At 49.8% G+C, this 22820-nt stretch overlaps 1 protein-coding gene across 5 annotated transcripts in view; it reads left to right on the forward strand.

The window, feature by feature from the left end:
- The first annotated feature begins 1106 nt into the window (after positions 1-1106).
- kif17 (kinesin family member 17) overlaps positions 1107-22820 on the forward strand; it is a 147051-nt gene continuing 125337 nt past the window's right edge. For 2 of the 5 annotated variants that reach the window (XR_005463735.1, XR_005463736.1), the window contains exons 1-2: positions 1289-1519; positions 21985-22131. Coding sequence is in view for 1 of the 5 variants with exons in the window: in XM_038821752.1 (XP_038677680.1) it covers positions 1289-1519; positions 21985-22131 (378 nt within the window). In the remaining 4 variants the exon portion in view is untranslated. The other 3 variants (XR_005463737.1, XM_038821752.1, XR_005463734.1) reach the window with 3 other exon arrangements.

The raw sequence follows: 22820 nt of genomic DNA on the forward strand, positions 1-22820 counted from the left end.
TACAGGTTCGCCGGTAGCCTCTGCCTGCTGGCTCCGCCCAGGAAGAGGAGTATAAATATGCATGTCCTCTATGCATGCCATTTCGCCAGCTGCTGTAGGAGGTTACGCATCTTACTGCAATAAAGCCACAGTTGTACCCAATCTGAGTCTTTGTACAATTGATCATGCATCAAGGTGTTTCTCAGACTGACTTCTGAAAGCTTCTCTCCCAAGGACTTTGTGCATACATTTGTAAGCCTCTGAGAGTTAACTGTATTAATAGGTGACATTTGGCCTGTGTGGATTTTGCTTAATTGAAAATTTAGAAGTAGATGGGAAAGTAAGCTCAAATACCTTTCTTTATTTTTGTTAGAACTGTTTAACTGTTAACTGAAGAGCTGTTTTTATTGGATATTAATGGGGTAAATTCTGTGTGATAATAAAGATTTTTTTTTAAATATCAAAAGATCCTTAGGTTGCTAGTAGAATCACTCCTGGGGCGAAATATCCTTTCCTCATAATTTACTAATTAAAAGATTCTTGGGACCTCATCTGGTTTCCTAATATAAATTGGGGTCTGATCCAGGTACCATAACAATAAAGATGGCAGATTTCATCCCTTGAAGGGCATGAGTGAACCAGATGCGTTTTTACAAGAACTGACACTACTTCCATGGTCTTTATTTCTGAGACTAGCAATTTAATTCCAGATTTATTAACTAAATTAAAATTTCACCAGTGCCTGTGGTGGGACTTGAACCCATAACCCCACAGCATTAGCCAGGGAGTTTTGATTCCTAGTTGCGAAAATCTTCCTCCACCTCAATGCAAACAGGAATTATTTACTGACCCTTGTGAATTCCTTTAGCGCCTGTGCCTCTCTTGGTGCTCCTCCACAATGCCACCCTAGTCTCGACAGCATAGCTGTACAAAAGTCTTAAACAGTGAAAATTTGCCCAGTGTTGATATTAGATAGCCTACTCACATTTGTTAATATACAGACTCGAAAAGGCTAAACTATCTGGGCATCTCATGAAGAAGGAGCATCGCTGAACTCTCTGACTGATGGGCCTGCTGCCCGGACTCCATGGCAACGGTTGGCAAGCGACGGGACCGGAAGTGACCTGCGATCGACCGGAAGCTGGCATCGTCAGGGGTCCCAGACTGTTGCCGAGGCAACCGACGCTTGGGCTCCCGGAACCCGGTCCCGGGATTGGTGGAGAATCGCCGGGATGGGAAGCCTGTAAGGGTTAATTAAGGGGGGTGGTTGGGGGGGGTAAATCTAAAGTCGTATGCAACCGGGCGCGGGATGGCCCTGGAGACGGTGCGCGTGGTGGTTCGCTGCAGACCCAGCAACAGCCGCGAGAAGGACCTGAACTGTAAGGTGGTGGTGTCTATGGACGCTGCCCGCGGCCAGTGCTTCATCCAGAAACCCGGGGTCCTCGGGGAGCCGCCTAAACAGTTCACTTTCGACGGTGTCTATTACATAGAGAGCACCACGGAGCAACTGTACAACGAGATTGCCTATCCGCTGGTAGAGGTAAAAGAGCAGAGGAAGAGGACTTGGGGGAGGAGGCTGCATCACAAAACCATTGCGGGAACAGTTTACATACTGTGTCATGCAGATTGGTGCTTGGCACCAACAGTTAGCAGCAACAGAACAATTACTTTATTAATGGACCATTAGGTGTATTGGTCAGGTGTCACAGTGGTTAGCACTGCCGCCTCACAACGCCAGGGACCCGGGTTCAATTCCGTCCTTGGGTGACTGGAGTTTGCATGTTCTCCCCGTGTCTGCGTGGATTTCCTCCGGGTGCTCTGGTTTCTTCCCACAGTCCAGAGATGTACACGACTGGCCATGCTAAATGGCTTCTTAGTGTCCAAAGATGTGCAGGTTAGGTGGGGTTACAGAGATAGGGCAAAGGATTGGGCCTGGTGTGGACCTGATGGGCCAAATAGCTCCCTTTGCACTAGAGATATTCTTTGCACTGTAGGGATTCTGTGATCATAGGAACATAGAAATTAGGAGCAGAAGTAGGCCATTCAGCCCCCCGAGCCTGCTCCGCCATTCATGGCTAATCTCTTCCTGGTCTCAAATTCCCCACCCCACCAGTTGCCCATGTCTTTTTAACCCATTTTTATCAGAAATATATCTATCTCTTGAAACCATTTAATGACTCCATCGCACTATGGGGCAGCAAATTCCACAAATTCTCCACACGCTCTGTGGTAAATAGTTCCTCCTGATCTCAGTTCTAATTCTACTGCCTCTCGTTCTTGATTTCCCCACAAGGCGGAACATTTGGTCTACGTTTACTTTATCGCTCTCATTTAGTATTTTACACACCTCAATCAGATCCCCTCTCGTCAAAGAACAATACAGCACAGAAACAGGCCCTTCAGCCCTCCAAGCCTGTGCTGATTACATGTCCTATCTCGACTAACCACCTGTTTCCTTCTATACCCCATCTGTTCATGTGTCTATCCAGACCCAAGACAGTTGCTAACGTATTTGCCTCAACCACCTCACTTAGCAGTGCATTTCAGGGCACCACCATCCATCTTTGGACGTGTGAAAAAAAATCTTCCCCTGAACATCTCCACTGAAACTTTCCCCCCCTCACCTTGAACTTGTACCCCCTTGTAATTGTCATTTCCGCCCTGGGAAAAAGCCTCCAACTGTTCACTAAAACAGACCAAAACTGAACACAATACTCCAGGTATGGTCTGACCAATTACAACAACATTTCTCTACTTTTATACTCCAGTCCTTTGCAATAAATGCTAACATTCCATTTGTCTTTTTAATTACATGCTGTACCTGCATACCGATTTCCTGTGATTCATGAACAAAGATGCCCAGATCCCTCTGACCAGGCACATCTTGAATCCGTTTTCCATTTGGTAATTTGCCTTCTATTTATTCGGCCAAAATCGATAACCTCACACTAATCTCCATCTGCCAAATTTATAATAATAATAATTTGGGGGCAGCATGGTAGCAGAGTGGTTAGCATCAATGCTTCACAGCTCCAGGGTCCCAGGTTCGGTTCCCGGCTGGGTCACTGTCTGTGCGGAGTCTGCATGTCCTCCCCGTGTGTGCGTGGGTTTCCTCCGGGTGCTCCGGTTTCCTCCCACAGTCCAAAGATGTGCGGGTTAGGTGGATTGGCCATGCTAAATTGCCCGTAGTGTCCTAAAAAGTAAGGTTAAGGGGGAGTTGTTGGGTTACGGGTGTAAGGTGGATACGTGAGTTTGAGTGGGGTGATCATTGCTCGGCACAACATCGAGGGCCGAAGGGCCTGTTCTGTGCTGTATTGTTCTAAATTCTAAATCTAAATAATCGTTATTAGTGTCACAAGTAGGCTTACATTAACACTGCAATGAAGTTATTGTGAACATTTCCTAGGTGCCACACTCTGGCACCTGTTCGGATAGATAAGGGAGAATTCAAAATGTCCAATTCACCTAACAAGCACATCTTTTGGGACTTGTGAGAGGAAACCGGAGCACCCGAAGGCAACCCACGCAGACACGGGGAGAATGTGCAGGCTCTGCACAGACAATGACCCAAGCCAGGAATCGAGCCATGCCCATGGTGCTGTGAAGCAGCAGTGCTAACCACTGTGCTATTGTGCCGCTCTATGGCCCAATCTGTTAGCCTATCAATATCTGTCTCTAAAATCTTTATCTCCGCTTAACTGCCTGCTTTCCCACCTATTTTAGTATCATTATAGAAATTTTGCTATATTAAACTTTGTTCCTGATTGCAAATCATTTATATAAATTGTAAACAGTTGAGGACTGACCTCTGCGGCACTCTGCCAGTTACAGTTCGCTAGCCAGAAAAGGACACACGTATCTGCTTTCTGTCAGTCTATCCAGACCCTCTGCATTCTGTCAGCCATTGACCATCTGATAAGTGCCAGGACCTTTCAGCTCACCACTAATATGAGGCAAAATACAATTAATCTAATATGCTTAAATTTAAGGTATCAAATATCAAATGTAACCTTGCCAACTAAATTGGTGTCTAAAATACGTTGTATATTGGTTCCAGAAAGAACAGGCTACCTCCTACCTAAATTTCTCCAAGTTTGCCATTTGTATGGTTCCGTGGGCACAATTAGAATTAGAACAGTACAGCACAGAACAGGCCCTTCGGCCCTCGATGTTGTGCCGAGCAATGATCACCCTGCTTAAACGTAACCCGTATAACCCATATAACCCAACAATCCCCCCCATTAACCTTACACTACGGGCAATTTAGCATGGCCAATCCACCTAACCCGCACATCTTTGGACTGTGGGAGGAAACCGGAGCACCCGGAGGAAACCCACGCACACACAGGGAGGACGTGCAGACTCCACACAGACAGACAGTGACCCAGCCGGGAATCGAACCTGGGACCCTGGAGCTGTGAGGCATTGATGCTAACCACCATGCTACCGTGAGGCCCCAATTGCCATCCACTACTTCACTCAACCTATCGTGACAGTGAATGGCGGCAACCAATTGGACCTGTCTGAACACCCACACCTCATTTTCCGAAAAGGGGGTCATTGGATAGTGATCAGTTGTGAGATCCTTGGATGTTGATTCCTCCCCAACACAAGAGCACACCCGTGACAATATAGCAATTTGCAACCCCAGAACCCATGGTGGGGAATGGGAAAGGCGTGATTGGATTTGGGTTGCTCTGGTTGCTTACGTGTTGTCCTGTAAACAGTTTCATAAAGTGTGAATGTTATATACTGCAAAACACTCCATTGATATGTAAATGTTTGGGTACCCAGCTAACACCTCGAAACATGATTATTAACATAAATTTTCATGATTATTAACTATTTCCCACCAATTCATATCTGCGATTATCTGTATTTCCCATACATGTAGGGGTAGTATCAAACCACCCAAAAGAGACCACACATATACATATATGTAAGCTCAGTTGGTATTGAGCTTAAAACTTAATAAGCGAGTTGTTGGATTATTGTTATTTAGCATCTTGCAGACAGACTTTGGCAGTAAACCAAAGTAGCATGATGCCAGGATGGTTGTAATAATAATGGGTTTAGAGTCATTAATTGTTCAGTGATTTTCATTTTCACTACAGCACCCACCTTTCCATCATTTTTTGCCTTCAGTCAGAAGGTGAGCCACTCACCGCAAAATTACCCAGCTTCTGAGTTGCTTCACTAATTACGGTATTTATATAACTGGTCCATTTGAGTTTCTGGGCCATAACAACCACCAGGGGGTCGATGGTGGTGAATTCAACAATGGTAATGCCATTTAATGTTGAAGGAAAGAAGTTGGACTATTTTTAAATTTATTAATTCATGTGATGCGGGCATTGCTGACAATGTATTTATTGCCTATCCATAATTTCCTTTAAGAAGGCTATGATTTCCGTAAAGAAAGTTAGCGCTCGAAAGAGAAATTCAAACTCCCTATTATTATCTGAAAGAACTACACACAAAATTTCACATTTCACTTTAAAAAAAACTTTATAAAGAAATTGAACAGATCGGACTTCCGGTGTATGGTCGCTTATTTGGTAGCTCCCACTTGTGGTGGATCTTTAGGACCTTTTTCCCCGATTTATGGTGAATTTAATCGACAAAACAGGAGACTGGCAATGTAGGGGAGAAGGATTCCCCAGCAGTGTATGGATTTGTGGACCAGAAGTGGTCTGAAAAGGAGAGATCGTTGGTCAAAGACTGGAGTGGAGTCTGCAGCACAGGAAAATACGGCGGAGGGTCAGGGACAGAAACTGCCGGCCCAGTGGTCAACGGAGCAGCTGGTGGTCTGCCTCCAGGAGAGCTTTGCTCAGCAAAGAAAGGAATACCTGGATCCGATTAAGACGGGGATTGATCGTGTGGAGCAGAGATTGGAAGCCCAGGGCCAGGCGATCCAGGAGGTGGAAGAGGTGGTTGCTGGGCACGATGAGCAGCTAGCCGCGATGGCGGTGGAGATGGAGCTGATGAAGTACCACCAGAAGAGGCTGCAAGAGAAAGTGGAGGATTTGGAGAACAGATTGCGCAGGCAAAACCTGAGGATTGTTGGCCTTCGGGTGGGCAGCGAGGGATCGGATGCAGGGACATATGTGGCGCGTATGTTTGAGAAGCTGCTGGGCGAAGATGTGTTTGTTCGACCCTTGGAGGTGCATAGGGTGTACAGAGCGCTGATGAAGAAGCCGTTGAGGAATGAGCCGCTGTGGGCGATGGCGGTATGAATGCACCGGTTCCTGGACAAGGAACAGATCTTGAGGTGGGCCAGGCAGACGAGGAGCTGCATAAACGAGCACCCAGGACTTGGGTGTGGAACTGGTCAAAAGAAGGGTGAGTTTCAATAAGGTGAAATCAGCCCTCTTTAAGAAGGGGGTGAGGTTCGGCATGGTGTACCCAGCGCATTTGAGGGTCACTTATGAGGGCCAGGAACTTTATTTTGGGTTGGGGATGAGGGGGGTAGGGGGAGTTATTTAGTTTAGTTCAGTTTCGGCGGGATCAGCTAGAGGAGATGCAGGGACTTTGGAAATTGTGTGTATAAGCTATGTTGGTGGGGTATGGTTGGTTGAAGGGGTGTTCCGTACTGAATTATGTTTACATTTGTATTTGTATGTTTTGTTGTTATAAAACCATGAATGCCTTAATAAAATGTTTGTCAAAAAAAAGAAATTGAACAGATCAGGCAATACTAAATGAACACTATAGTCTACAAAACTTAGGTTTTACTCCTTCCTACTTTTCACTTCTATCCAAGAGTTCCCTTATTTCCAAGAATCATGAGGATTCATTCACTTCCCCTAGGATCAAACCAAAGTTTTCCACAGCTCTCCAGAATTCACTCTTGATTTGCCCCTCAGTGTTTCAGCTGTTCTTTGAGATGTGGGATTACCTAAGGATAATTCCATTGGCATTTGGCCAAGCGACCCTTCAATGTTCCTGGAAGACTGTACAAATTTGGATGCCTCAGCCCGAGCTTGGGCTCTAATTGCACTCTTTCCTAGTGATTCCACATCAGAAATCCCCCTGGCTTTCAAGGGCTATGTCCTAGGTCCAACCATCTTCAGCTGCTTCATCAATTACCTTCCATCAAAGGTCAGACTTGGAGGCAGGCGGCACAGTAGCAGAGTAGTTTACATGGTTGCTTCACAGGACCAGGGTCCCAGGTTTGATTCGCGACTTGGGTCACTGTCTGTGCAGAGTCTGCACGTTCTCCCCGTGTCTTTGTGGGTTTCCTCCGGGTGCCCCGGTTTCCTTCCACAAGTCCCGAAAGACGTGCTTGTTAGGTGAATTGGGCATTCTGAATTCTGCCTCCGTGTACCCGAACAGGCGTCGGAGTGCGGCGACTAGGGGATTTTCACAGTAACTTCATTGCAGTGTTAATGTAAGCCTACTTGTGACAATAATAAAGATTATTATTATGTTCACTGATGACTGCACAATGTTCAGCACCATTCACTACTCCTCAGATACTGAAGCGAATGCAACAAGATCTGGACAATATCCAGGCTTGGGCTGACAAGTGGCAAGTAACATCCTTGCCACACAAGTGCCAGGCAGTGACCACCTCCAACAGGAGAGAATCTAACTATCGCTCCGACATTTAATGGCATTACCATTACTGAACCCTCCGCTATCAAAATCCTGGAGGTTCCTGGAAATTCTGTGGTATCATGTGTATCATGTGCTGTAGGAACTCACCAAGGCTCCTTGGAAAGCACCTTCCAAACCCATGACCACAATCATTTAGAACAGTGTTCTTCAAACTTTTTCTGCAGGGACCCATTTTTACCAACCGGCCGACCTTCGCGACCCACGCCGGCCGACCTGCGCGATCCACGGCGGCCGACCTGCGCGACGCAACATTTTCTCTTGCCTTGTTTGCTGCTGATAAAAATGGAGGAAATGGTTTTGGGTCCCTTTGGCCCTCGTACACGCTCCTCCAATGGAACCTGTTGGATGAAGGTGTCGGAAAGTATGGAGTCTCCATCTGTTCAAAGTTCTGAATTTTTTTCCTGTAAAAATTTTTATCAAATAACCCCCCCCCCCCCCCACCGAACTTGTAAAGAAAAAATAAATATATTAAATGAGTTAAATAAATGAAAAAAATGAATAAACCCCCCCCCCCCGAACTTGTAAAAAAAAATGAATAAAATAAATGAAAAAAAATGAATAAAACCCCCACCGAACTTGTAAAGAAAAAATAAAATGAATAAAATAAATGAAAAAAATAAAAATTAAATGAATAAAATAAATGAATAAAAAGCACAACAGAACTTGTAAAACAAAAAGCTGAAACCGTTTAAAAAAAAAATAAAAAATAGCGGCCGCACTGCGTATGCGTGCCGATTATCGTGCAACGTGGCCAGATTTTTTAACATGTTCGCGGAATGCGCATGCGTGCCGATCATCGTGTGTGCATGCGCAATGGGCCGAATATTTTTTTGGACATTTTCGCGGGCGCTTGCAGCCGGCGTTATGAAAAGCCAGTTGCTACGCGGGGATTTGCGCAATCGGGAGTGTTGCGGACAACGGCTTCGCGACCCTCCCGACACCGGCCCGCGACCCACCCGCGGGTCGCGGCCCCGGCTTTGGAGAACACTGATCTAGAAGGACAAGGGGCAGCAGATATATGGGAGCCCCACCGCCTGGAAGTTCCCCTCCAAGCCACTCACCATCCTGACTTGGAAATCTATCACCATTCCTTCACTGTCGCTGGGTCAAAGTCCTGAAACTCCTTCCCTAACACCACTGTGAGTGTACCTGTGTCACATGGATTGCAGCAGTTCAAGAAGGCAGCTCATCACCTTTTTAAAAAATAAATTTAAAGTACCCAATTATAATGTTTTTACCCAATTAAGGGGCAATTTGGTGTGGCCAGTCCACCTACTCTGCACATCTTTTGATTGTGGGGTTGAGCCCCATGCAGACATGGAGAGAATGTGCAAACTCCACATGGACAATGACCCGGGGCCGGGATTGAGCCCGGATTCTCGGCACCGTGAGGCAGCAGTGTTAACCACTGCCCCACTTTTCATTTCGCTGTGCCGCCCATCACTACCTTCTTCAGGTAACTAGGCAATAAATGCTGGCCTATCCAACATCACCCACATCGCATGAATTAATTTTTAAAATGAATATAACAAGCCTTTTTCCAAACTAGTTCCACCAAGAAATCCCCCTGTTTAGAAGTTGCTGTTAACTTTGTTGATTTGGAGACTACAAGAATAATTTAAATTCTTTATTGAAATAAGTGCAGACATCCTGTTCCTTCCAAAAGCTAAAAGATGGGTCATCCATTATTTGGGTGTCATAGAATAGAATCCCTGCAGTGCAGAAGTAGGCAATTTGGTCCCTTCAACCACCAACCCTTCGAATGAGCACGCTACCCATGTCCGGTCCCCCTTATTCCCATCACTTAACCTGCACATCCCTAGACACTAAGGGGCAATTTAACATGGCGAATCCACCTAACCTGCACATCTTTGGACTGTTGTAGGAAACCGGAGCACCTGGAGAAAACCCATGCAGACACAGGGAGAACGTGCAAACTCCACATAGGCAGTGACCCAAGGCTGGAATTTAACCCGGGTCTCTTGCGCTGTGAGGCAGCAGTGCTAACCACTGTGCCACCATGGCACCCTTGTGCTGCCGTGCCGCCCTTAGTGCCCCACTTCCAACTCTGACCTTATTTAATAACTACAGGTTATCCTTTGAACTGTAACTATTCCAGGTCTGGTTGGTTTGCAATTATTTTAGATGCTTTCCAGTTTATCAATCAAGATTTCTATTTATCTACATTTCAAAAAAAATTAAATCCCCAAACTACAAGTTTTATTTCCGAGACATGAATTATGAAATCAGATTTTTGCAACAGCAGTGTTGAGCTACATTTTGGAACTGCAACTGTCCGATGGCTTTTTTTTAAAAATTATTTTTATTCAAAATTTTTACATTATAAATACCCCCCCGCCCCTTTAAAGAAAAAATTAAACAACAAAAATAAATAAACAAATCAACGTTAACCAATAAACAATAGTAAATCTCCAACCAAACATGAACATAACCCCCCCCCCCCCCCCCCCAGGGTTGCTGCTGCTACTGACCCATTCCTAATGCTCCGCCAGGAAGTCTAGGAACGGCTGCCACCGCCTGAAGAACCCTTGCACAGATCCCCTTAAGGCAAATTTCACCTTCTCCAATTTAATAAACCCTGCCATGTCGTTAATCCAGGATTCCATGCTTGGGGGCCTCGCATCCTTTCACTGAAGCAGAATCCTTCGCCAGGCTACCAGGGACGCAAAGGCCAGAATACCGGCCTCTTTCGCCTCCTGCACTCCCGGCTCATCCGACAACCCAAATATTGCGAGCCCCCAGCCCGGCTTAACCCTGGAATTCACCACCCTTGACACCATCCTCACTACGCCCCTCCAGAACTCCTCTAACGCTGGGCATGCCCAGAACACGTGGGTATGGTTTGCTGGACCCTCCGAATACCTCACACATCTATCCTCACTCCCAAAAAACCGGCTCAGCCTTGCCCCGGTCATATGCGCCCTGTGCAACACGTTAAATTGTATAAGGCTGAGCTTAGCGCAAGAGGAGGAAGAATTTACTCTTCCCAAGGCAGCCGTCCACGTACCCTTATCGATCTCCTCCCCCAGTTCCTCCTCCCACTTACCTTTTAACTCCTCCACCGAGGCCTCCTCCTCCTCCTGCATCACCTGATAAATTGCCGAAATCCTACCTTCTCCAACCCGCACCCTATCCTGAACCCTGCGTGCCGGCAGCAGCGGGAACTCCACTACCTGACGCCTAACGAACGCCCTTACTTGCATATATCTGAAGATATTTCCGGGGGGGGGGGGGAGCCCAAATTTTTCCTCCAGTTTCCTACGGCTCGCTAACTTCCCGTCGATGAACAGGTCCCCAATCCTCCTAATACCCACCCTATACCAGCTCCGGAACCCCCCATCCATTTTCCTCGGGACAAACTGATGGTTCTCTCCTATCAGGGACCACACCGAGGCCCCCACCTCCTCCCTGTGACGCTCCAATGCCCCCAGATTTTGAGGGTCGCCGCCACCTCCGGGCTCGTAGTGTACTCATCGGAGGGAGTGGCAGCGGTGCCGTCACCAGCGCCCCCAGGCTCGTGCCCACACAGGACGCCATCTCCAACCTCTTCCATGCCGCCCCCTCCCCATCCATTACCCACTTGCGTACCATCGCCACGTTGGCAGCCCAGTAATACCCGCAGAGGTTAGGCAACGCCAGCCCCCCCATCTCTGCTCCGCTCCAGAAACACCCTTCTCACCCTTGGGGTCTTTTTAGCCCACATGAACCCCATAATACTCCTGTTAACCCTCTTAAAAAAGGTTTTGGGGATCAGGATGGGGAGGCACTGAAACAAAAACAGAAACCTCAGGAGCACCGTCATTTTAATGGACTGCCCTACCCGCCAGGGAGAGCGGCAGCATATCCCACCTTCTGAACTCCTCCTCCATTTGCTCCACCAGCCTCATTAAGTTGAGCTTATGCAGGGCCCCCCAGCTTCTAGCCACCTGCACCTCCAGGTATCTAAAACTCCTCTCTGCCTTTTTTAGCGGAAACTCACCAATCCCCCTCTCCTGGTCTCCCGGCTGCACCACAAACAGCTCACTCTTCCTCCATATTAAGCTTATACCCGGAGAAATCCCCAAACTCCCTGAGGATCCTCAACAACTCCGGCATTCCCGTCACCGGGTCCGCCACACGCACCAGCCCCCTCCAATTCCTAGACTCCCTCAAAGCCATGGCCAGGGACTCAATCGCCAGCGCAAAGAGCAGGGGGGATAAAGGACACCCCTGCCTCGTTCCTCGGTATAGCCGGAAATATTCCGACCTCCTGTTCGTGGCCACACATGCCACCGGGGCCTCGTACAGCAGTCTCACCCAGCTGACGAACCCCTCCCCAAACCTCCTCAACACCTCCCACAGGTACCCCCCACTCCACCCTATCGAAGGCCTTCTCTGCGTCCATAGCTACCACTACCTCCGCCTCCCCCTCCACCGCCGGCATCATAATTACATTCAGGAGCCTACGTACGTTGGTATTCATCTGCCTCCCTTTCACAAAACCCGTCTGATCCTCGTGTATAACCCCCGGGACACAGTCCTCAATCCTCATGGCCAGTATCTTTGCCAGCAGTTTTGCATCCACATTGAGAAGTGAAATCGGCCTATACGACCCACACTGTAAAGGGTCCTTGTCCCGCTTCAAAATTAGAGAGATCAGTGCCCTAGACATCGTTGGGGGCAGGTCCTCCCCTTCCTTGCCTCGTTGAAAGTCCTAACCAGCAGCGGGCCCAACAGGTCCACGTATTTCCTGTAGAATTCCACTGGGAACCAATCTGGCCCTGGTGCCTTCCCTGCCTGCATGCTCCCTAGTCCCTTGACCAGTTCCTCCAACCCAATCGGCGCCCCCAGCCCTGTCACCTGCTCCTCCTCTACCCTCAGGAACCTTAGCCGGTCCAAAAAGCGACCCATCCCCCCCTCCTCCGATGGGGGCTCAGACCGATACAGTCCCTCATAGAAGTCCCTGAAGACCCGGTTGATACCCACCGCACTTCGCACCATGCTCCCCCCTCCTTTCCTCACTCCCCCAATCTCCCTCGCTGCCTCCCGCTTCCGGAGCTGGTGTGTCAACATCCGGCTGGCCTTCTCGCCATACTCATACTTGCGCCTTCCCCCACTACACCTCCGCCTTCCTGGAGGTCAACAAGTCAAAATCGGCCTGGAGGCTATGCCGCTCCTTAAGTAATTCCTCCTCAGGGGCCTCTGAGTACCTCCTATCTACCCTTACCATCTCCCCACTAGCCTCTCCCTCTCTCTCCTCTCCTTTCCTCCTTTATGGGCCCTGATGAAGATCAGCTCTCCCCTGACCACCGCCTTCAATGCCTCCCAAACCACCCCTACTTGCACCTCCCCGTTATCATTGGCCTCCAGGTACCTCTCTATACACCCCCGGACCCGCCCGCTAACCTCTTCGTCCGCCAACAGCCCCACCTCCAAGCACCACAGCGGGCGCTGGTCCTTCTCCTCCCCAAGCCCGAGGACCACCCAATGTGGGGTATGGTCAGAGATGTCTATCGCCTAGTACTCCGTGTCCTCTACCCTCGGGATCAGCGTCCGGCTCATTACAAAAAAGTCAATCCGAGAGTAGGCCTTATGAACATGGGAAAAGAATGATAATTCCCTGGCCCCCGGCCTCGCAAACCTCCACTGATCCACCCCCCCCCAATTTGGTCCATAAACTCCCTCAGCACCTTGGCCGTCGCCGGCCTCCTGCCTGTCTTAGACCTAGAGCGATCTAATGCCTGATCCAGCACCGTGTTGAAGTCCCCCCCCCCCCCCCCCCCCCCCCACCTCCATTACCCCCGTCTCTAAGTCCGGGATCCGGCCCAACATGCGCCGCATAAACCCTGCATCATCCCAATTCGGGGTATATACATTTACCAAAACCACCCGTACCCCCTGCAGCTTACCACTCACCATCACATACCTACCTCCGTTGTCTGTGACGATGCTCAATGCCTCAAACGACACCCGCTTCCCCACCAATATCGCCACCCCCCGATTTTTTGCATCCAGCCACGAATGGAACACCTGTCCTACCCACCCCTTTCTTAACCTTACCTGATCTGCCACATGTAAATGCGTTTTTTGAAGCATAACCACATCTGCCTTTAGCCCCTTCAGGTGCGCGAACACACGGGCCGTTTGACCGGCCCGTTCAGGCCTCTTGCGTTCCAAGTTATATGCCGGATCAGGGGGCAGCCCGCCCCCCTTCCCAGTCGACTAGCCATAACCCTTCCTAGGCCAGCCACGTGCCCGCGCCCCCCGCACTTCCCGTTCCTCCCAGCGGCAGACACCCGCCTCGACCTCCTCTACAGACTCCAGGTCCCCCGATGGCCATTCCAGCAGCAACCCGGTTCCCCCCCCCCTTCCGCCGCCCCCCCCCCCCCCCCCCCCCCCCCCCCCCCGCCCCCCTCCCCCAGCCAGGTTTCCCCCTAGCTGCATTGCTCCGCCCATTGCACACCCGTGAGTCAGCGACTCCTGCTGACCCCGGCTACTCCCGCTGTTCAATCGACCCCCCCAGTGTGGAAATCTCCCCTCCCCCCATCCTGTCCATCAACGGGCTCTCCCCGCACCCCCCGACCCCACTCCTTCCACTCTCAGCGCGGGGAAAAAGCCAGCGCTTCCAGCACCGGCCCTGCCCCTTTCCAGACATAGCGCGGGAAAAAGCCCGCGCTTCCGCCCGTCCGACCCCGCCCTCTCTGGCATAGCTTCCCTTCCAGGCCCCGTCCCAATTCCTCCAGCTCCACCCTTGGCTCCGCCAATGGCTCTGCCCATGGCTCCTCCCCCTAACCGAAAGTATAAAGGTTGCTGTTGTGAGCCTGCCTGCCAGTTCATCTCGAGTTCATCTCGTCACAGGCAGGCTCTGTTGTAAGACGATTAAAACCACTGTTCGCTTCTAACCACGTGTCGTGTGAATTGATGGTCTCATCAATTTAATCGTCTTAAGAAACAGTAATGAATGACCATGGAATCAGCCCTCAAACCTGATCGACTGGAACTCGACCCACAGGATGCAAAGGCGAAAGAAATCTTTCACACTGGCTCCGATGTTTTAAGGCCTACCTGGCTGAAGCAAGCACTACAGAAACTACAGTGGAGCAGAAACTCAGCCTACTGCATGTAAGGGTGAGCCATCGTATATCTACTCAACTTAATTGTACCGGCTCATATGCAGAGGCCCTGGCCCTACTCGACAGAATGTACGTGAGGCTCGTCAATGAGGTCTACGCGCGCCACATTTTTACTACTCGCCGCCAGCGCCCCACAGAATCGCTAGAAGAATTCCTAAGAGACTTAAAAACCTTATCCCGGGACTGTAATTACCAAGCTGTAAATGCTGCAGAACATAGGGAACTCGCTGTCCGCGATGTGTTTGTTGCAGGCCTCAGATACAATTACGTGCGCCAGCGGTTGCTTGAGAAGGGGGCCCAAAACTTAGAAGACACTGTAGAACTCGCCACTACTATGGAGGTCTCGTTCCGCAGCCTCACCTCGTTCCCCAAGGACTCCGCGACCCCGTCATGGGCCCCCGACCAGCGACTACCCCAGGCCTGCACCGCGTGGCCACCCAGCCACTATGCTACTCCAGCCTGCCACTTTTGTGGCCAGCCCCAGCACCCGCGGCAGCACTGCCTGGCCCGCAACGCGACCTGCGGTCGCAAAGGACACTATGCCAGAGTATGTCTGGCGAAGAAAGCTCCAGCCTCAAACCCTCCCGCAGCCGAGAGCACTCGCTCCCTGAATTTGCAGGCTCGCAGGCCCCGTAACGCCGTGGCCTGTACTCCGATTCCACCCCCACCCACCACGTGCGACCTATGGGGGCCGCCATCTTGGCAAGTCCCCACCATGCGGCCGGCCACGTGCGACTCATGGGGGCCGCCATCTTGGACGCCATCTTCCTCGCCGCCCACCACGTGCGATCCACAGGGCGGCCATCTTGGGCTCCATCCTCTCCAAACTCAGCAACCCAGATCGAAGACTGCGACCTCAGCGGGCATTCATCACGGGGCCACTCCAGCACAGCTGATCGAGCCGCCGACTACCCACAACTCAGCGCGGTCACGTTGGACCAGTCGCGTCCAAAACACCTGCGCAACTCCATGATGACCGTTAAAATCAACAGGTACAGTACACCGTGCCTCTTTGACTCCGGGAGCACCGAGAGCTTCGTACACCCAGATCTGGTAAGACGCTGTTCGCTCCCTGTTTTTCCTGCACGGCAAACTATCTCCCTTGCTTCGGGCTCCCACTCTGTTCACCTCCAAGGGCGCACCGTCGCTACCCTAACGATCCAAGGCACTAGCTACTCTAATTTTCAACTATATGTCCTGCTCGAACTCTGCGCCCCACTCTTACTGGGACTCGACTTCCAGTGTAACCTCAAAAGTCTCACCCTCAGCTTCGGCGGACCCCTACCCCCACTCACCATCTGCAGCCTAGCCACGCTGCGAATCTTCTCTCCCCCCCCCCTCCACTCTTTGCCAATCTCACTCCGGACTGTAAACCCGTAGCCACTCGCAGCAGGCGGTACAGCCTGCAGGACAGGGTGTTTATCAGAACCGAGGTCCGGAAGCTCCTACGTGAGGGGATCATAGAGGCCAGTAACAGTCCCTGGAGAGCTCAGGTGGTGGTCGTCAAGACCGGGGAAAAATTCTGCATTGTCGTGGACTATAGTCAGACCATTAATCGGTTTACGCTCCTCGATGCGTACCCCCTCCCCAGGATTGCAGACATGGTGAATCAGATCGCCCAGTATCGTACTTTCTCCACGGTGGATCTGAAGTCTGCATACCACCAGCTCCCAATCCGCCAGGAGGACCGCCACTACACGGCGTTCGAGGCCGATGGCCGCCTCTTCCATTTCCTCCGGGTTCTCTTTGGCGTCACGAACGGGGTCTTGGTGTTCCAACGAGCAATGGACTGAATGGTGGACCAGTACGGGCTGCGGGCCACGTTTCCGTACTTGGATAACGTCACCATCTGCGGCTATGACCAGCAGGACCACGATGTCAACCTCCATCGACTTTTCCAGACGGCCCAGAAACTCAACCTCACTTACAACATGGAGAAATGCATTTTCCGCACGACCAGACTAGCCATCCTCGGCTATGTCGTGGAAAACGGAGTCCTGGGGCCCGACCCGGACCGTATGCACCCCCTCTCAGAACTCCCTCTCCCTCATTGTCCCAGGGCCCTCAAACGGTGCCTGGGACTCTTTTCATACTATGCCCAGTGGGTCCCTCAATATGCGGACAAAGTCCGCCCACTATTTAAGGCCACACTTTTCCCCTGGTCGGCTGAGGCTCACCAGGCCTTCAACTGCATCAAGGAGGACATCGCCAAAGCGGCCATGCGGGCGGTGGATGAATCCGTCCCTTTTCAGGTTGAGAGCAGTGCCTCAGAGGTCGCACTTGCAGCCACATTGAATCAGGCAGGGAGACCAGTCGCATTTTTCTCCCGAACCCTCTCCGCTTCAGAACTTCGACACTCCTCGGTCGAAAAGGAAGCACAAGCCATTGTGGAGGCTGTACGTCACTGGAGGCACTACCTCACAGGTAGAAGGTTCACCCTCATCACCGACCAAAGATCGGTTGCCTTCATGTTTGACAACTTGCAAAGGGGCAAAATAAAAAATGATAAAATCCTGAGGTAGAGGATCGAACACCTACCAATACGATATTATGTATCGACCGGGGAAGCTCAACGAGCCCCCAGATGCCCTGTCCTGCGGGCACCCGGCTCGCCCACTACGTCAAAGCCCGAAATCTACCTTTCTCCACTGAGGAGGTAAAAGCCATCACCAGGGATTGCCCGATCTGTGCGGAGTGTAAACCGCACTTCTATAGACCAGACAGGGCCCATCTGGTCAAGGCTTCTCGGCCCTTTGAACGCCTTGCCATCGATTTCAAAGGGCCACTTCCCTCGAATAATCGTAATGTGTACTTCCTGAATGTCATCGACGAGTTCTCCCGCTTCCCTTTTGCTATCCCGTGTCCCGATATGACCTCCCACACAGTCATTAGGGCCCTGCATAGTATCTTCACCCTGTTTGGTTTCCCCAGCTACGTACACAGCGACCGGGGTTCGTCCTTCATGAGCGACGAGCTGCGTCAGTAACTGCTCGACAAGGGCATCGCCTCGAGCAGGACTACCAGCTATAACCCCAGGGGGAACGGGCAGGTGGAGAGGGAGAATGCGACGGTCTGGAAGACCGTCCTACTGACCCTCTGGTCCAGGAATCTCCCAGTTTCTCATTGGCAGGAAGTCCTCCCCGACACGCTCCACGCTATTAGGTCCCTCCTATGTACCGCCACCAACCAGACCCCTGACGAGCGGCTCTTTGTTTTTTTCCAGGGGCACTACCACAGGGGCTTCGCTCCCAGCATGGTTGAAGACACCGGGCCCGGTACTCCTCCGGAAACAGGTCAGGGCGCACAAAACTGACCCACTCATAGAGAAAGTGCTTATACTACACTCAAACCCCCAATACGACTTCATAGAGTACCCTGACGGCCGTCAGGACACTGTATCCCTCCGGGACCTAGCGCCGGCAGGATCGAATCCCACCCCTACCACCGCCGAGGTACCCCTCACACTACACCCCACCCAACTCATCGCGCCCCACGCCCCCGCACCTACCAGGTCGCTACGCATGTTTCGCGCACCCGCGCCCACAAGCTTCCAGTCCCCAGTCGAACCAGACGGGTACGAAGCTCGGACAGAATCAGCCCCGGAGTCCGCCATCGTACCCCAACCAACCGTGATCGTCCAGCCACCAGAAGAGGCTGCAACCCCGGTGCTCCGCCGATCACAACGGACAACTCGACCACCGGACAGACTCAATTTGTAAGCCATCACCCCCGCCGGACCTGATTTTTTTCACAGGGGGTGAATGTGGTGAATTATGAACACTAATAATCCACACTGTATTGTACAACATGTGTTGAGCCGGTACCTTGTACTAGATCATGTGTAGTTGCGCGACTCTACCCATAGGGCGAGATGAGGAGTTTGTACTGGGCTCCACCCTTGGCTCTGCCCATGGCTCCTTCCTCTAACCGGAAGTATAAAGGTTGCTGTTGTGAGCCTGCCTGCCAGTTCATCTCGAGTTCATCTTGTCACAGGCAGGCTCTGTTGTAAGATGATTAAAACCACTGTTCGCTTCCAGCCACGTGTCGCGTGAATTGATGGTCTCATCACCGAACTTCACCACTCTCCGGTGCAGCACCGTCTTAGCCCGGTTGTACCTGGCCCTCTTCTTAGCCACCTCCGCACTCCAGTCCTGATAAATCCGGATCTCTGCGTTCTCCCACCTGCTGCTCCGTTCCTTCTTGGCCCACCTTCGCACACATTCTCTGTCTGCAAACCGATGGCACCGCACCAGCACCGCCCGCAGCGGCTCACTGGGCTTGGGCCTCCTCGCCAACACTTGATGGGCCCCCTCCAACACCAGGGGCCCCTGCAAGGACCCGGCGCCCATCAACGTATTCAGCATGGTGACCACATAGGCACCCACATCCAATCCTTTCAGCCCCTCCGGGAGACCCAGAATCCACAGATTCTTTCTCCTCGACCGGTTCTTCAGGTCCTCGAGCTACGCCTGCCATTTCTTATGGAGCGCCTCGTGCGTCTCCACCTTCACCGCCAGGTCCAAGATCTTGTCCTCATTTTCCGAGACGTTTTGTCGGACCTCCCGGGTCGCTGCCCCTTGGGCCGTCTGGGTCTCAAGCAGCTTATCAATTGACGCCTTCATCGGCTCTAGCAGCTCTGACTTCAGCTCCGTGAAGCAGCGCTGGAGAAAGTCCAGCTGCTCCTGTGACCACTGCTCCCACACTGCCTGGTCTCCACCCGCCGCCATCTTGGCCTTCCTCCCTCGTACTGTTCTCTGCTCCAACTCCACTTTTTGCACCGCTCCACTCCTGGTCCAATCCATACAGTGCCAGGGAATAATGTTGTCCCCTTCCCACACTGGGAATCGTCGAAAAAGTGCCGTTGGGGGCCCTAAAAAGAGCCCAAAAGTCCGTTTCTAATGGGAGCTGCCGAATGTGTGACATAGCTCCGCATAGCCGCAACCGGAAGTCTCAACTGTCCAAGTGCTTATCGTACTCCACCGTTCTGTTAGATAGGAGGATGCAAGGTTTTGACCCAGCAACAATGCAAAACCATTGAAATATATCTGAGTCATGACTGTGTGAGACTTGGAGGGGAACTCAGCAGGTATGGTGTTTCCATGCATCTGCTGCCCACATCCTTCTGGAAAAGCTTGCATTTGAGAAGTGATGTGGAAAAATACTTAGTGTTTTATGCATTGCATCTTATAGATGGTGCACATTATAGCCATGTTGTGGAAATGGGTGAGGTGCTGATTAAGCAGCCTGCTTTATCCTGAGCTTCTAGTGTTGGCATTATTCTCATCCAGGGAGTATTCCCCATCACATTTCTAACTTATGCTTTATAGGTGGTGGGAAGACCGTAGAGAATTAGGAGATAAGTCACTTGCCAGAATACCCAGCCTCTGACCTGCTGTTGTAGCCACAGTATGTATCCAGTTAAGTGCCCAGCCAGTAGTGATCTCAGGATATTAATAGTGGGGGATTGCCAATGATCATTCTGTTGAATGTCAGGGGGAGGTAATTAGACTCTTGTTGGAGCTGATCATTACCTGACACTTGTGTGGTGTGAGTATTACTTGATACTTAACAGCCCAAGCCTGAATATTGTCTACGCCTTCTGCATATGGGCATGGACTGCTTCACTATCTGAAGAGTCATGAATGGTGTTGAACATCATCAGCGAACATCCCCACTTCTGGCTTTATGATGGAGGGAGGTTCAATATTAGTAGCTGAAGACCAGGTAAGGATGGTAGATTTCCTCCCCTCAAGGACATTAATGAACTGGTTGGGTTTTTAACCACAATCAATGATAGTTTTATTGTCACCATTGCTGAGACTAACTTTCAATTCTAGACTTTATTAGTTGAGTTTAAATTCCACCAGTTACCATGGTGGAATTTGAACACCTGTGCCCACAGCATTAGCTTGGGGCTCAGGACTACGAGTGCAGTGACTTTACCACCACACCGTCATCTCCCCATTTTATTGTCAATGAAAGTAAGGAAATGGCGGACCTGCTGAATAATTAATTTGATTCATTATTTACGATGGAGGAAGAGGCCAGTATGCCAGTCAACTCAAATATTGAATCAGGGACTATCCAAATTTAATGTGAATAAAATAACCGTAATAAATAAAATAATGGCACTAAAAAGTGACAAATCCTCCCCTAACCAGGTGGTTTTAAAAGAAGTAGATGAGAATATTGCAGATACCCTAACTATAATATTCTGGCGTTTTCTTGATTCCAGGATCATTCCTTTAGATTGGAAAATTATGCATGCCACTTCACTATTCAAGAAAGATGATCTAGGAATTGGGGAAATTGGAGACTAGTGACCGTTAAATCTGTTGTTGCTGGAGTCCAGGTGAGGGAGGACATTGGCAATTGGGAGGCAGGGAGAGGTCAGAAATCAAGAGGAAGCCTCAGTCGAAAATGGAAAGTGGTGATGATGGGAAGTTAGCAATCGGAAGGGGGTCATCGGAGAGTCCCGGTTTGATCAGTGTGGTATTGAAATGCAGTCTAATGCCAACAGCATTGGTTCAATTCTGGGCTGGTTCAATAGGGGCTGGTTGAGCTAAATCATTGGTTTTTAAAGCAGACCAAGCAGGCCAGCAGCACGGTTCGATTCCCGTACCAGCCTCCCCGGACAGGGGCCGGAATGTAGCGACTAGGGGCTTGTCACAGTAACTTCATTGAAGCTTACTCGTGACGATAAGCGACTTTCATTTCATTTTCATTTCAATTCCTGTACTGGCTGAGGTAGTGCTTTACAGTTTGTAAGATAATCAAGTGTAGTTGCTGTTGCAACATCATGGTTGCTTAAAAGATGGGGAAAGAGCTTTGGGAAATGGCGAAAGTCTGTGAAGCAAGAATGTATTTTTGATGTTTTCTTGAAAGATCTGAGACAATTGTGACTTGTATGTGATGCAGGATGAACCCTACAAGACACAAAACATTTATTTTCACCAGAAACTCTCAAGACATTTTACAGAGGTTTGGGGAAAAACAGATGCCCAGTGATGGGAGAGTTTCGGAATAGAACAAAGAGGTGGATTCTAAGAAAGGAGGGGAGGGAAGTGGAAAGGCAACATTTTAAATTAAAGTTTTTAAATTAATATATTTCGCGGATATACTCTAAAAGCAATGTGGATATAAAAATCATCTTTGTTTCCATACCACACATGATAATTATCAGTTTGATCGAGACACTTTTATGCCTTTAGAATTATAATTTTCAATTATGAATAATTCACTTATTTTCTAGGGTGTCACTGAAGGCTACAATGGAACAATATTTGCCTATGGACAGACAGGAAGTGGGAAGTCATTCACCATGCAAGGCATTTCTCATCCAACATCGCAACGAGGAGTTATTCCCAGGGCTTTTGAACATATATTTGAGAGTATCCAGGTAGTTAAGTTAGAGCTCAGACTTTATAATGGATTTGTGGAGTTATTTATTGAATTCGTGTGAGACCCAAGAGTTGCAAAGAAGATAGTGCTACAATGCAGATTTTTTTGCTCATGTCTCATTTTTTTCCAGTAATAGTCCTAGTTTTGTAGCATTTATCTAGTATCCCAGTGAGTCAAAGGTGCAGAAAAATGAATTCCGAACATCAAAACATTTGGCATGGTACATGCCCTCTTGAAGCATAAGTAATGGCATATTCAGACGTGCGTCAAAGACTCAAAGAATAAAACAGAATACTGGTTTGCATTTGGGATTCACCAAATGATGAGTTCCTGATCTCAGATATCCTGTCACCGATGTCCAACCAAAATTGAAGCATCCACAGAGAAGAAAATAAAGCTGGATGGTAAATCATTTTTGCCAGTCCTAGAGGTTGGATTGAGTTAGAATTAGGAACTAGTTGATAACTTGTGTTCTTGTGGGAGGAAGTCAAGAACAGTGACCTCAAAAAGCACATTTTAAGCTGCCATTTATATTCTGCTCTGTTGTTGCCTTCCTCCTCATACAGTATCTTCCTCCTCAGCTGTTCATAAAATGAAATAGTCAACTATTAGTCAACATCATTACATTTAGATTTGATATCATTTAGTACTTTGATTACTTTGCAGCAAAATGTAAGCAGTTTAAGT

Source organism: Scyliorhinus canicula, chromosome 16 (genome assembly GCF_902713615.1).
Source record: "Scyliorhinus canicula chromosome 16, sScyCan1.1, whole genome shotgun sequence".
Classification (NCBI taxonomy): domain Eukaryota; kingdom Metazoa; phylum Chordata; class Chondrichthyes; order Carcharhiniformes; family Scyliorhinidae; genus Scyliorhinus; species Scyliorhinus canicula.